Source organism: Dama dama, chromosome 5, assembly GCF_033118175.1.
Source record: "Dama dama isolate Ldn47 chromosome 5, ASM3311817v1, whole genome shotgun sequence".
Classification (NCBI taxonomy): domain Eukaryota; kingdom Metazoa; phylum Chordata; class Mammalia; order Artiodactyla; family Cervidae; genus Dama; species Dama dama.
This window is the reverse complement of record NC_083685.1, coordinates 24,982,502-24,997,706: the sequence shown is the minus strand read 5'-3', so window position 1 is coordinate 24,997,706 and position 15,205 is coordinate 24,982,502. Positions and strand designations below refer to the sequence as shown.

Here is a 15,205-nt window from a genome sequence, read left to right as displayed (position 1 = left end):
GATGTGCTCATGTGGCATCTTCTGCATGTCTTTGCCATCGGCTCTGAACTCAGCCATCATTTACTGGGAAGCTGTGCTGAGGGACTTTGTCTATACTAAGGCTTTGGTTTTTCAAAGGAATCCATAAACAGTGTGCATGTGCGTGTGTGTTCAGTCATGTCTGACTCTTTGTGACCCTATGGACTGTAGCCCTCCAGGCTCCTCTGTCTATGGAATTTTCCAATTAAGAAAACTATAGTGGTTTGCCATTTCCTCCTCCAGGGGATCTTCCTGATCCAGAGCTCAAACTTGCATCTCTTACATCTCCTGCATTGGCAGGCAGATTCTTAACCACTGGACCACCAAGGAAGCCCCGATCTATGTATCCTAGTAACACATAACAGAGTTCTATCAAGTTCTGTCAACATAACATATTTATATTATATACTGTTTGTCAATTGTTCAGTCGTGTCCGACTCTTTGCAACCCCATGGGCTATGGCCTGCCAGGCTTCTCTGTCCATGGGATTCTCCAGGCAAGAATACTGGAGTGGATTGCCATTTCCTTCTCCAGAGGAACTTCCCCACCCAGGGATCAAACCCTGGTCTCCTGCATCACAGGGAGGTTCTTTATAGTTAGAGCTACAGGGAAGCCCTGTATGTTAGACACTAGTCTCACATAATAAGCTATGAAATATTTAAATTGTATCCTTGATGGTTGGATGGTGGTCTGACATTTTTCAGTAGGAACAAGAAGTGTACTTCCTGCTCACATGCCAGGCAAAGATCAAATCACATCTAGAAGACATTCATATGTGTATTTTGGAGGGAGGAGGAAAGTTTTCTCTCCCCTTCTAGGTCCTTCTGGCTGGTCCAAGAATTAAATTGAGATGAAACAGATGAACAGGAGAAAGTCAAACAAAAGTGTAATCACATGTATACATTGGAGAAACCAGGAAAACTGACTAACTTGAAAAAAGACCAGGATCTTCACCTTAAACACCAGCTTCAGCTACTGGCTGAAGAGGATGTTGGGGATAGGGGTTTGGTGCTTTGGTGGGGAGGAAAGCAACTGACATGGAGATGGAAAAGCAAGTGTTTGGTGAACAAATGTTTGCTGGGCCAGGCAGAGACCATGGGACACAGAGACATCTCTGATCTCTAAGAGTTCCACCCACCATACCAAGTCTCTGTCCTTCTCAGGTCCTCTATCTCTGGTGATAGCTCTGTTCCTGCAACAGGACCACTATTGAGATTTAGGGAAGGGTCAAAGTTTCTTCCTGAGTTTTTGGGTTTATGATTATCTTCATCTGATAATAATCTGCTTGCCAGAGACATTTGGGGCTGGCAAATTTCCCCCCAAATATATACATTTCCCTTCTACTTTCCCACATGTTTTGGTTCCTGGCTTTACCATTTTTGTATTATGTGCGTAATAAAGTCTTTTTAAGATAGTCACTCACACCCTGGGATCTCCATCTTTGTGTAAGATAGTCATCCTCATCCTGGGATCTCCATCTCTGTGTCTTGCTTCCTTTTTTCTTCATAGAATTTATCAACGTAAGTAATGTGTGTGGGTTTGTGTGTGTGTATTCTGCCTCTCCCCCAAGAATATTAGTTCCCTGTCAGTAGGAAGAATGCATGTTTTGTGCCTAACAAATTTCCTGGACTGTGAATGATGCCTGGAGAACAGGTGGGACTCAGTGTTTGTTGAATGAATCAATGACTGGAGAAGCAAACAAGTCAAGTTTAGTTTACTCACCTAGTGTTACTCATTACATTCATGACCTGCTTTAGGCATTTGTATCTGAACATTTTGGTGGAAGTAGGGTATTGGGGGGGGCTCGCCTCTTCCTCTGAAGCTTTTTAAAAAAATATTTAATATTATGTTTATTTTATTATTTGGATGTGGAATCTTTAGTTGCAGCATGTAAATGCTTAGTTTTGGCATGTGGGGACAAGTTCTCAGGCCAGGGATCAAACTCGGGCCCCCTGCATTCGGAGTGCAAAGTCTTAGCCACTGGACCACCACGGAAGTCTCCCTCCAAAGCTTCTAACAGTTAGCACCCGTACTCATCTTGTTGGGATGCTTTCCATGTGAGGTGCAGTCCTGCCGGTCCTGTCTCTACTCACCACATCTGTTTTGGACATGTACCCATAGGAAAGATGGGTCTCTAGAACCTTCTTGTGAGTGAACTGAGAGTCAGAGGAAAACCAGGTACTTGGAGAGACTAAGGACGCCTTAAGCTCCACAATGGCTTTTAAAGAGTTAGTGAGCATCTCTCTGTGCTGGCAAAGGTAGCCCACAGGTTGAGTTTACTGGGATGAAAAGTGGTGACTCATGGAAGTTCCAGGAGAAACAGGAAGTCCTCAGCCTCTGCACCAGAAGGCAGCCTGGCCAGAGACTGGCATCACATGTCGCTCACCCTTTGGGTCAAGATGCAGAGTTCTGTTGCTCTGGCTTTTCTTCACTGGGGTCTCCTGAGTTGGTTGGTGGCCAGCCTGCTTCCTGCTTTCAGCTATTAATTTGTCCTCAGAGTCGGTTGAGAAGAGCGGCCAGGGTGATCTGTGAATAAAGTAGCATCTTTTATGTGATCGGGATTGTTGCATACAGTTGTACAGGTTGTACACTGCTCAACTCTACGAGGCCCCATTCACGTCATAATTTCTATGCATGGTACTTCCTGGGGTTGGTCAGGGCACAAGTTATATGGCCGTATGATAATCCTGGGCATGATCTTATTTATAGAAAATTATAGAATTATAACCTGGGTGTGTCAACTGCAAAAAAATAAAAAAAGGTACAACACCAAAGTCAAAAATTACGTTTTATTTGGTGGACTTTAAGACATCCTCTCAGATTGCTCTGAGGGACTGCTCCAAAGAGGTCAGGGAGGAACTGTATATATAGGAGTTTTTGCTGGGAAAAAAAAAATTAGTTGAACTTTGAAAGATTACTGCTAATCACAAAAAACAGACATTTCAAGTGAATAATTTTGCTGCTTTTCTTTGTATGGGAAGATGCAAGAGTCTGGGCTCATTGAAATCATTCCTTTGATGTTCACTGCAGCTGTCCAGGGCCAGTATCCTGTTTTTCTCCATCCTGAATTCCCTCAGGGTGAACAGTCGGGGTGGCTGCAGTAGCTGAGGGCTTGATGTCTAGAGTGTCCTTTGTTTACTGAAATGACAGGTGACATTCTTTATTTTGTGTGAACAAAGCAGGATGATGACTAAAAGTTTGATGATCTAAGTTCAGTGTGATGGAAGTTCAGGCAGATTTTACTTTTTTCCTTTTACCTCTGTGTATTCCTCAGTGTTTTTCTGCAGTGAGTGAGCATATCCCAACCCCTTAATCAGGACAGAAATGATAAAGCTATTAATCGTGTCCAGTGTGCGTGTGGAGAGGGGCAGGATGTAGGTGTGCTTTTCTGCACTTGGAGACCTCAGTGTTACTTCTGAGGTAACATGACGTCACATACCTCATTGATTCATTGATTCATTCACTCATTCATGATGGATTGATCTTCCTGCGATCCAGCTAACAGAGGTCACAGCGCTGGCCAGCTTCCAATCCTTGAATGACTTTGCTTAGCGAGGATGGTGTTTTTACATTTTTGGAATTTCACATACAACTGAGAATTTCTGCCCTCCCTTCAATATTTTAAAGACTTGGCAACACCAGGCCTGGGCTCATAGCTTGAGTTGTCCAGCCCTCCTTTAGTTTGCACTTTATAAGGAATGACATCATCTCCACTTCCAGGACCTTTGAAAATTCAGTTGATCAGCCGATGACTAAGAAGCGTCCGCCTCCCTCCCACCTGGCTGGCGGGGGGGTCCTGGAGGCCACGTCCCCCTCTTCCTCCGCTGTTGGCTTCTCCCACTGTCAGTTTTGGGGAATGCCCCTACCTGTGTGAACCAGATCCATTCCATGTTTGATCTTCTGCCCTTTACTCCCCCTCACAATGTGGTCCTTTGACAGCTGGGATGATGGTACGCATACCTTGTGTCCGCCTAGGACTTTCAATGCCTCAAGATAGCAAGACATCAAACACGACTTGTCTTGAAGTGACTGGCCTTCATTCTGAATTTAGCTTTACCAGAATGGCAGTGTGGAAACAGATTCTTCATACTTATAGGAACACACGGAATCAGCAGTAGAGTTTTATCTCCTAATTAATGTGCATTTATTTACCTGCTTCCATATAACAAGACTTCTGCTCATTATGTTTATTCATGTCATGATTGGGAATTAAAGGTTCCAGAAGATTTGAGCAATTCCCTATAAGTGGGGTGTGTGCACCCCAAGAAATATGCAAAGTGGTTCAAAAAATTGCAGTGATGCAAAAATAGGACCTCTCACCATGTTGCTTTGTAATCTCATTTTTATTTATATTTTTTGTGTATTTTCTAGCATGCATGTTATTATGTCAGTAGTTCAAGTATCAGTTCAGTTCAGTTCAGTTGCTCAGTCGTGTCCAACTCTTTGTGACCCCATGAATCGCAGCACGCCAGGCCTTCCTGTCCATCACCAACTCCTGGAGTTCACTCAAACTCATGCCCATCGAGTTGGTGATGCCATCCAGCCATCTCATCCTCTGTCATCCCCTTCTCCTCCTGCCCCCAATCCCCCCCAGCATCAGTGTCTTTTCCAGTGAGTCAACTCTTCATATGAGGTGGCCAAAGTATTGGAGTTTCAGCTTCAGCATCAGTCCTTCCAATGAACACCCAGGACTGATCTCCTTTAGGATGGACTGGTTGGATCTCCTTGCAGTCCAAGGGCCTCTCAAGAGTCTTCTCCAACACCACAGTTCAAAAGCATCAATTCTTCGGTGCTCAGCTTTCTTCACATTCCGACACTCACATCCATACATGACCACTGGAAAAACCGTAGCCTTGACTAGACACACCTTTGTTGGCAAAGTAATGTCTCTGCTTTTTAATATGCTATCTAGGGTGGTCATAACTTTCCTTCCAAGGAGTAAGCGTCTTTTAATTTCATGGCTGCAGTCACCATCTGCAGTGATTTTGGAGCCCCCAAAAATAAAGTCAGCCACTGTTTCCACTGTATAAATTTGATAAATAAACATATCTATATTAAAGTGAAATGCTAAAGAATAATTTACTGATATGAGTTCCTGGTTTAAAAGAAATGATTTAGAACCTGCTAATTTACACTACGGCTTTAACTAGGGTTTGCGCATGTGTAGCATTGTTGGCCTTGAACTGCATATATTAGGTTAGTCCCAAAGTCGTGGCAGAGAAATTTAGCAAAGTACATTCCAGTGATGCGAAGAGGGGCCCAGTGTCACAGGAAGGGAAAATGGGACAAGATTAACATAGGACTGTTAATTATATCATAAATGATCACATTAAAATAATTTTTGGCTGGGGCAGGGCCAAGATGTAGGGATGGGACTGAAAGTCGTTCTATGTTTTAATCTTTTCCATTATGGTTTATTACAGGATGTTGAATAGAGTTACCTGTGCTGTATAGTAGGACCTTTTCGAGATATTTTATATATAGTAATTTGTATCTGCTAATACCAAACTTCTAATTTATCCCTTCTCCCCTACCTTTCCTCTTTGGTAACCATAATTTTGTTTTCTATGACTGAGAGTCTGTTTTTGTTTCATAAATATGTTCATTTGTGTCATATTTAAGATTCCACATCTACGTGATATCATATGGTATTTGTCTGAAAAATGGTTCTTAAATGTTACAGGCTATAAAACATGTGCTCTTGGTGGGACATAATATGGTCATAAATTGATCCTCATCAATTAGAAATTAGAATAATGAGTGATTGTGGGCTATTAATATTACAATAAAGTTACTTCATATGAGAAAACACAGTGTATTTAATTCTTTTCCATAATTAATGAGGGAAGATAAGTAAGGAGACAGGGAGGAATTCAAAACAGCTTTATTTTGAACCAAAGGGGTTTTTTGGGCTATGAACCAATGAGAAGTGACAGGTTTCCCATCAGTTAATTGGAAAGGATGCCACTAACCAAATCCACAACACTTGGAAGCATGTAGCATCCTTCTGTTACCCAGGATATGAAGGATGGAATGTGGGAGAGCAGAAATAACAGGTGCACACCACAGCTCTGATCCCAGGCTGCTGGCTCTTTCAGCTGTTACTGGATACTGTATTTGAAACACACACAAGCACACATGTACACGCATGTGTGAATATGGGTATGCACCTATATGTATATATAAATATATGCACATATGTATGCATAATATTTGTTTATGTGTGTCTATATATATCTGTGTGTGTATATATGTAGACTTCCTGGTGACTTAGATGGTAAAGAATCTGCCTGCAATGCAGGAGATATATGTGTATATACATATATGAGTATTATGTTTCTATAAGTCTCTGTGTGTTTCTAGGTATGTATGCATGTATGTGTGTATATATATGTGTTTCTATTTGTGCTTGTGTATATCACTGTGTGTATATATGAGTGTGTTTATATGCATGTATACATGTCTGTGTATGTCAATATGTGTGTATATACCTGTGAGTATATGTGTGTGCATATATTTTCATGTATATATGTCTATGTGTATATACATGTATATTTGTGTGTACACATGTGTATATATGTTCCTTGTGCATGTGTATGTATATGCATCTGTATATGTGTGTGTGTGTGTATGTGTCCGTCTGTGTATATATGATGTGTCTATCTATGTGTTTATATTTGTGTGTATATGTGTGTGTGTGTATTTATGTTTGTATGTATATTTGTATCTACCTATGGATATATTTGTGTGTATACCTATATAACTACAATAACTGTTATATTTTTGAAATAAAATATACCCTTAAGCCAAGCAGTGTTTATTTATTCCAGTCCACAGTTCATGTGCATTCTGTGGGGGGAAATTATGGCTTTTTCCCCAGGCACTACAGTAGACATACTAATAAGTGTAAATATATAGTAAATGTCTTTGGAAATCAAGTGCTGTGTTTATCTCTCTGTAGTGAAGCTGTCAGCGTAACCTGTATTTATTGAACCACAAGTAGATTATAAAACTTCCACTAATGAATGTAAGTAACTCAGTTGTCATCAACAAAAGAAGGAAGTAGCATTTGGTTCAGACCCAGCAGAGCCAAATTTCATGTGTTCTGAGGATTATCTTAATAGTTCCAAAACGCTGCTACTTACAGCGCTGAGATGAATGTTTCAAAATGATGTGCCCAACACAAACCATATTCAGCGTGTGCCATAGATGTGTCTCTGAGAAACAACCACTCTTGTTTCTTGCACACATTCATTCTTTTTTTTTTTTATTTTTTTTTACATTCATTCTTGATATTTGTACTCTGTTCACTGATGTTTCTCGAGCAGGGACCTCTTGCCCACTTCAGAACATCTGAAATATGCTATAGAAATGTGTCTTCTCTTATGAAAACATTCTGTGTCCACAAAGCACAATTTCTGAGTGCCCAGTGCTCAATTTCATAATCCCCCTTTAGAAATAATGCTATAAATTATAGCTTCGGGTAGCTGCACTGGAATTATTGGCAACAGATATTGGGTACTTCGTGGGTTAAATAAGCAACCATGTTCTTTCCTAAGAACTTAAAAATGATTCATTGGAGAAACAGTATCTGAATTCCAAATAACCTACTTATGAATAAAATTTAAGAAAAATAAGAGCCCATTCTATATCAGAAAAAGCTTAGGTACTAATAACTCCTGTATCACGAAAAGATTGCCAAATCCAAGTTGATGACCTATTTATTTAAAGTAAATTTGACTCAATAAAATTGCAGTGCACAGTAATTGGAGCAGCCCTTAGAATTCATCTTCATAGAATAGCAGCTCTCTATAGTGAATTGAACTTCTTTTCATCGCTCATCTTGGTTGCTCACAATTTCAGTGAGTTCCTGCAAGGCAGGAATCCTAGCTCGTGTTACCAGAAGGTCAGATGGCTTCCTAGTCTATGCATACAATCCCCAATTTATAAATGACTTCATTCAAAATGTTGGTTTCTCCTTGGATTATTTATGACACAAAACATTGTATTGCTTTTCCTCTAGAAGCAATGCTATGCATGGCGCTCACCTAAAGATGCTAGCTTCAGTGCTGGGGTTCAAATGTGAGCAGTGATTCCTCTTGTCTTTGTTAGACGAGGCAAAGTAGTATGTGTTTTGGGGTCCCCAGGATCTCCTCTGGGTTTGATGACTTGCTGGGAAAACTTGAAGGACTCAGCGTACAGTCATAATTGGATTAAGATTTATTACAGCAAAAGGACACAAAGCGAGTTCAGCAAAAGGAAAAGAGACACGGGGTGGAGTCTCAGGGTACTAGGCACAAGCTTGGGAAAGTCCCCTTTCAGGGTGTTGTACAAGATGCCCTTCATCCCTCCAGCAATGAGTTACGACAACACGGGTAAACAGTTGTCTGTCTGAAAAGCTCATCCAAGCCTGGGAGCCAAGATTTTTTTACTGGGGGCAGGTCTCCTAAAATATCACCTGCCTGGCAGGCATGGTAACTTCAGACCACCAGAAAGAAAGCAGGAGTCCGCCATCAACTATATTGCTTATACAAAAAATTTAGACTTAGTGAGCCCCTCTTATTAAAGAGTTGAGGAAACCCCTTTCAAAATCCAGATACCAGAGGGCAGCCTTGCCAGCATGCCTTTCTAGGGTGGCAGTCTCAGACCTGATGTGTTCACTTTTCTTTGCACAATCTGTCTTCAAGTTGTTTCTATGGGACATTGCATTCTTCGTGCTTGCAGGCAAGTCCTTTTCTCACCAAGCCCCAGTCCTAAAAGTGGCATCTTTTCTTCCCGCTTTGCTCCTAATATTAGGGGTGACCTGGCTTATCTCATCTGGTGATAAGAATGAGGATTTTAGAGATGGAGACTCAGAACCCACCTACTTGCCTCTGTGTCATTACAGGTACCAAGGCTATAAATCTGGGGAGTATACCTCTGAGGCTCCCCTCTTGGCAGCATCTTCCACCTGGTCACCCATCAGCCTGCCCCATTTGTCCCCTTGGCCTTCTTGCTTCAGATCCGTTTATGTTTTCCTCAAGGGACTAAGAAAAGAAAACACAGCAGGAAGCATGACTCTTCCCAGCAGTTTGTGCATCCAGCTGTTTGCGATTTATTGCATTGTCCTTTGACTATATCCTTTCCATTTCATATGTATTTATTCCCTTGAGATCTCTTAGAGAAAAATAAGGGTGTATGAGGAAACCAGTACTGCCATGCATCCTCTGCCTCTCTCATCCTGCCGCTCTGCTATCTGGGGGAAAAATTTGCAAGCATGTCATCTGTCCCTTTCTGTGAATGAATGAAAGTGTTAGTCTCTCAGTCCTGTCTGACTCTTTGCGACCCCGTGGACTGTAGCCCACCAGGCTCCTCTGTCCATGGAATTCTCCAGGCAAGAATACTGGAGTGGGTTGCCATTCCCTTCTCCAGGGGATCTTCCCAATCTAGGGATCAAACCCAGGTTTTCTGCACTGCAGGCAGATTTTTTTTACTGCCTGAGCCACCAGGGAAGGAGAGAAATAATAAGCAGTCTGGTATGGAGGCCTCACCTGCTTTGGCAAGTTTGTCATTAAGTCTGAGAAGATGTTAGATCTCAGGACAGGTACTGGCCAGTGTTGGCTAACAAAGAAATTGACTGGCTCAAATAAGTGGCTTCAGCACGAGGAAGTTTTATGTGGTGCCAAGGAAAGCCCTGAAACTCGTTGGACCAACACTGTAATTCAGGAATCGTTTCAAATCCTGGATCACCTGCAGTAAGATCCCCTGGTTGCTCAGCTTCTCAGTGAAAATTAAAATGGTCCTGACCTCATAGGGCATACGTGGGAGTGAAATGCGATAAAACTGTCATGAACTCAGAAGAGTGCCCAGTTTGTGGAAAAGAATCAATAAGTGATAGTGATGATGATGGAATGATGGTCCTGGTGATGTCAATGATGATGATGAGTATGTCATGGGAGGAACACAAGAGTAGAAGTCAGGCAGGGACTTCCCTGGCGGTCCAGTGGTTAAGGCTTTGCCTTCCAATGCAGGGGTTGTGGGTTTGATCCCTGGTTGGGAAGCTAAGATCCCACATGCCTTGCGGCCAAAAAACCAAAACATAAAATAGAAGCAATATTGCAGCAAATTCAATAAAGACTTTAAAAATAGTCCACATTAAAAAAAAAAAACTTAAAAAAAAGGGGGAATTAAGGCATGCCTCTGTACCCTGTCAGCATCTGTTTTCCTATGAACTAGCATGCTTCTCAAAACTGTCTGAACCATAGGGCCTGTCCTCCACCCTTGAACTTGGAATGATGCTTAGGAAATTAGATAATACAGAGGAAGGGCCCATCAGTACCTGGCATGGAAAAGACCTTCCAAAACTGTGCATTGTTATTATTCATTCACTTTTGCAGTTTGAATGAATTTCTTTTTTCTATTTAATTTTAACAGTCTCCGGGTATTCAGGTAATTTCTTTTTTTAATTAAAGCCATCCACTATCAGAATATTATTTCTTTATGTGACCGATCCTTGCCTGTGTCACTGTTCTAGCTCTTCTGTTAAAGGAAGGAATGCCCAGGAGAAAAAAATGAAGATGGATGGATTGGAATGGAATTGCCAATGGGTGATGAAATTCTATTAAACACGGGGTTACACCTGCCAGGCGACAATGTGCCATGACGTGCTGAGTGTCCCCAGAAGCAGAGGTAGCCCAGGGATGCCCCACCGGCATCTCAGCTGTGCCCTTGCTGTCTCCAACAGGGTAAAGGTCATGAAAGGCATGAACGTCATTGGGGTGAGAGCCAGCAGCCCCTCCGTGTGGGAAGTCAAGGAGAGCACAGATTACGCTGGGAAGTACGCACCTGCTGTCATCGTTTGTCAGAAGAAATCGGCTGGCTCAGAAAAAAGGTGAGTCCCCATGGCCTGCCATATATTCAGATTATCAGTGCTGGTGGCCTCCTTCCCCCCGCCCCCCCAATCATTAACAGCCACTTTCACTGCCGTTTGCATTTGCTGTGCTTCTGTATTATTAGCGCTTGTAGGTAAGATGGATGAAATCCTTCATTTGGAAAAAGGTGAGCTATTATTCATGGTGGACCTGCTTACAGTCCCAGTGCAGCTCTGGGTCACCTGCAGGGACTACTCCATGCAGATGGAGTTTATCTCCAAATGATGTTACACGGCATCGTGACCTCTTTCTAATCTGTACAATTAGGGAAAATGGAAAGTCTGGGCAGCTCTGATAAAACGGCCCATTTTGCAAGTGTTCCAAACAGGAGTTGCTCGAGAAAGCAAACAAACAAACAAGTAAAGTTTGTAGATTTCCTGGCCTGAAAAGGTGCTTTCCACCTTTGCCGTGTCAATTTAAATATAATGCAAGGATTGCATTTTGTGTGGGCATTTTCTGATGGGCCTGTGAACAATCTGCTGTGGAATTATAGGGAACTGTGACTCTGTCTCTGATACTCACCAAATTAGAAACAGTCGATTCACAGCTGGGCAGAGAGACTTGGAAACTCAGTGGTTCTTGATTTATTTCTGCTTCCTGAAACCTCATTTGTGATTCCGGAGAAGGCAGTGGCAACCCACTCTAGGACTCTCGCCTGGAAAATCCCTTCAACGCAGGAGCCTTGTAGGCTGCAGTCCATGGGGTCGCTAAGAGTCGGACACGACTGAACGACTTCACTTTCACTTCTCCTTTCATGCATTGGAGAAGGAAATGGCAACCCACTCCAGTGTTCTTGCCTGGAGAATCCCAGGGTCAGGCGAGCCTGGTGGGCTACCGTCTATGGGGTCGCACAGAGTCGGACATGACTGAAGCGACTTAGCAGCAGCAGCAGCAGCAATATTTGTGATTACAAAATATTTTTGGTCTGGTCACCTGTTTTTGCCACTTTGGGGTTGGTTGGGTTTTTTTTGCTCATTGTATTACTGGCAATTGAAATAATAATAAATGGACCAACCCTACCTATATAGCATTATTTCTAGAGTCAGTTTTTTAAACTTCCTAGATCCATGTTTAGAGAAAGTTTACTTTCCATTGTTTATTCTAATATAGAGATCGTGAATCTCAGCTGGTGTCTAGTTTGCCTTTGGGGATTTATTTCCAAAGAGCATTTGATGTGAATTTGGGGGTGACATGATGTGGATTTCCCTCCATGCTCCTGTTTCACATGGGTGCTCTGAGATTTGGGTTATCAACTGTCAAGCTCTGTCAAGACTTTCCTCTTGTGACCAGTGTTTCAAGAATTTTTTTTCTTGAAGACTTGCTTGTAGAGCAGATGAGAGCAGAAAAGAGATCTGTATCCGAGTACTGCCCTAAATCTTTACATGGTAATGGTCTGCACATGGAGTACCTTCAAGAACTCATAAATAAGGTCACATCCAAAAGTGTCTGTGCCAGTGATATGGTTTGGGAAGTAAGGTGCCAGCTCCCTTAAGGGTTTCCTTTGTGTTGTAATGTTAGCAAAAATTAGGAGGATAGATAGGTAGGTAGATGGATAATGATAGATAGATAAACAATAAATAGATGATAGTTATAGAAATAATAGATAATGTGATGGATGGATGGTGGATAGATAAATGATACATATACAGATAGATATATAGACAGACATATTTTTTTTTCTTTACCAGAAAGTTGCAGGAGTCTGGGGGAGACTTGGGAGAAATTCCAACCAAGGTGCTTTTTTTCCTTCTTGTTTCTTCTTGCCATTTACTGTGTGGATTAGTGGAAGTAGCAGTGATTGTAGTGTTATGTATGAAATGCAAAGAGATTTGAATCATTTGAAACATTTTATTGACTTTCTGGCTAAGCATTCATTCAGTCTGTCTTGGGCATGGAGAAATTAAGGAAACTTTCCAAGAGTAGCTCATCCCTATTAAGATGTCAGGTGTAAGCTGCCTTTTTATGCATCAACTAAGACAGGCATTCCCAAGGGGCTTTAACACTTCCTCAGATGAAACAGAAAATCAACAGCTCTAGAACGTATTGAAACGTACATATGTATGGTACTTGCCATTTTCCCCCCTTTCATCTGTATTAGTATCTTCTTTAAGAAACAAATTCCCTGAATGGAATGTCAAGCTACTCCTTCACAGTTCTGATACCATCATGCCACTCACTGTGGAGACTATTCCTTATCCATTTGTAGATTCTGATATCAGTTTTCTATTTCCTACTATGGGTCTAGATGATGAAAGAAAGCATGTGGACTCATGTATACATACACAAACACACATAAGTCTCTATATATAATATGTTATATTTGTGTGCATATGTAGACTATTATATGTATGTGCATATGCAGTATATTACATGTCTTTGTAATGTGTCATAGATATAGTATATGTATATAGAACATATAAGTGATATAGGTGTTTCAGTATCTGCATGTATACATGGCATACTTATGTGTATTTGTGTATATCTGCATGAATACATATGCTTTCTTTCGTCATCTGGACCCATAGTAGGAAATAGAAAAGTATGTTATGATGCAGAGGTTTATTCAGTGTTTTTCACTCTAGTTGTTTACACTACAGCCAGGAAGGCTTTGCGTAATGAGGAAGCTGTAGAATGCATGCTCTTTTAGATGGAAAACCACACCAATCTGGTTGGTAGCTGTTTCCAGACCCTACAGCAACATCTGTTACATGTGAGAGTCTCCGTGAATATTCCTTTAGTGACATCCTAGAATTAGACTATATCTCCATTACTTTATGTATCACGATGCAAATCTGTAAGTACACATACTGAATAGTCTTTGACATACCTGTTCATATCAAGTAAGGTGCATAACAGCATCTGTATTGATGACCTATTTGGGGAAAACCCAGAAAAGGACACTTTTTCAGCAGAGGGACTGGCAACTGTGATTTCTTTTGGGATGAGCTGGGAAGTTGGGGAAGAAAGCTGAATATAAATTATTTTTTACTTTGAGCCATTTGGACTATGATTTTTTTTAATATGTGCATGTGTTGCCATTTAATATTATGTATACAGTTAAAATAGACTTTTCTGAATATGATATACTCATTTCTATGTTCAACTTTTGTCCTCCCTTTAAATTCTTTTTATTTTGCTTCTGTCTCTATGGAGTTAAATGCAGAAGAATCATGCTCCACTCTTGGGGATCGTGAGCTCACCAGAAGTTCCATTTCCTTTTCCTTGAAGGATAATTGGAGAATGTATGATGGATTGGATGTTTTCATGTTAATAGGTTTTGCTTCAGAGGCAGTTTTGCTTTATACATTCTCCCTACTCTCTTTGAATGTTTTTCAGTTATTCTTTTTTTTTTTCTTTTGAAAAAAAATTAAACTTTATTTATTTACTTATTTTGGCTCTGCTGAGTCTTAGTTGCAGCATGAGGGATCTCTGTTGTGTCATGTGGGGTCTTTCATTGTGGGGCAGGGATTCTCTAGTTGCAGCTCATGCAATTCTCTCTCATGCAGCTCTCTTTGCTGCCCCATGGCATATAGGATCTTAGTTCCCTGACCAGGAATCGAACCCATGTCCCCTGCATTGCAAGGCGAATTCTTAACCACTGGACCACCAGGAAAATCCATCAGTTATTCTTAAAAGTCAGAGTCAGATCATAAAGATGCAGAAGAGTCAGTGTTAATGAACTTGAAAATCATGGGCTGTGAATTGCTAATAATTTACCATGGACTGTGAAGGTGCGTTAATGAAGTTAAGTTCCTGTGACAGGTGTAATTTTATGGTTAAGGAGACGCTTGTCCAGTGATGAACTCAACAGGAGTAGGTGAAGATCTCTTATCTAAGTTGAAATACATCCTTCATTTTTTTAAAGAACTGTGGTTGTTCAAAGCCTTATCATCACAGTATTAACATATGAATGTTACCCACAGCTATCAGATCTGTTTTGACTAAGCATTGCCAGGAAATATTATGGAACAGAAGGAGAATAACTAATTATGCTCCATCCATCAAATTCCATTTGGCATTTTCTAAATCTTGCTCACTCTAGCACTTTGTAAACTTAGATAAATGTATAACAAAAGTCACGTATTTTTTTATTTCTTTGCTCTTCTTTGCATAGATGAGTGTTTTCCAAAGTTTGCCATAGTTTCTATTTAAATAATTTTAGGTGGTATAAAAAAACAGGGTCAAATAAACTTAAATGACAGAAATGTGTGTGTTTTCCAGTTATCCAGCAAGACTTCTAATTGAAGAGAAAATTCATCTCTTTTAGGGGCTGGTAT

At 41.0% G+C, this 15,205-nt stretch overlaps 1 protein-coding gene across 1 annotated transcript in view; it reads left to right on the top strand.

Annotated features, from left to right (window-relative positions):
* TMEM132D (transmembrane protein 132D) overlaps nucleotides 1-15,205 on the top strand; it is an 840,815-nt gene that overhangs the window by 383,376 nt on the left and 442,234 nt on the right. The window contains exon 3 of the mRNA XM_061140703.1: nucleotides 10,742-10,888. Within this exon, the coding sequence (XP_060996686.1) occupies nucleotides 10,742-10,888 (147 nt within the window). The remainder of the gene's footprint in view (nucleotides 1-10,741; nucleotides 10,889-15,205) is intronic.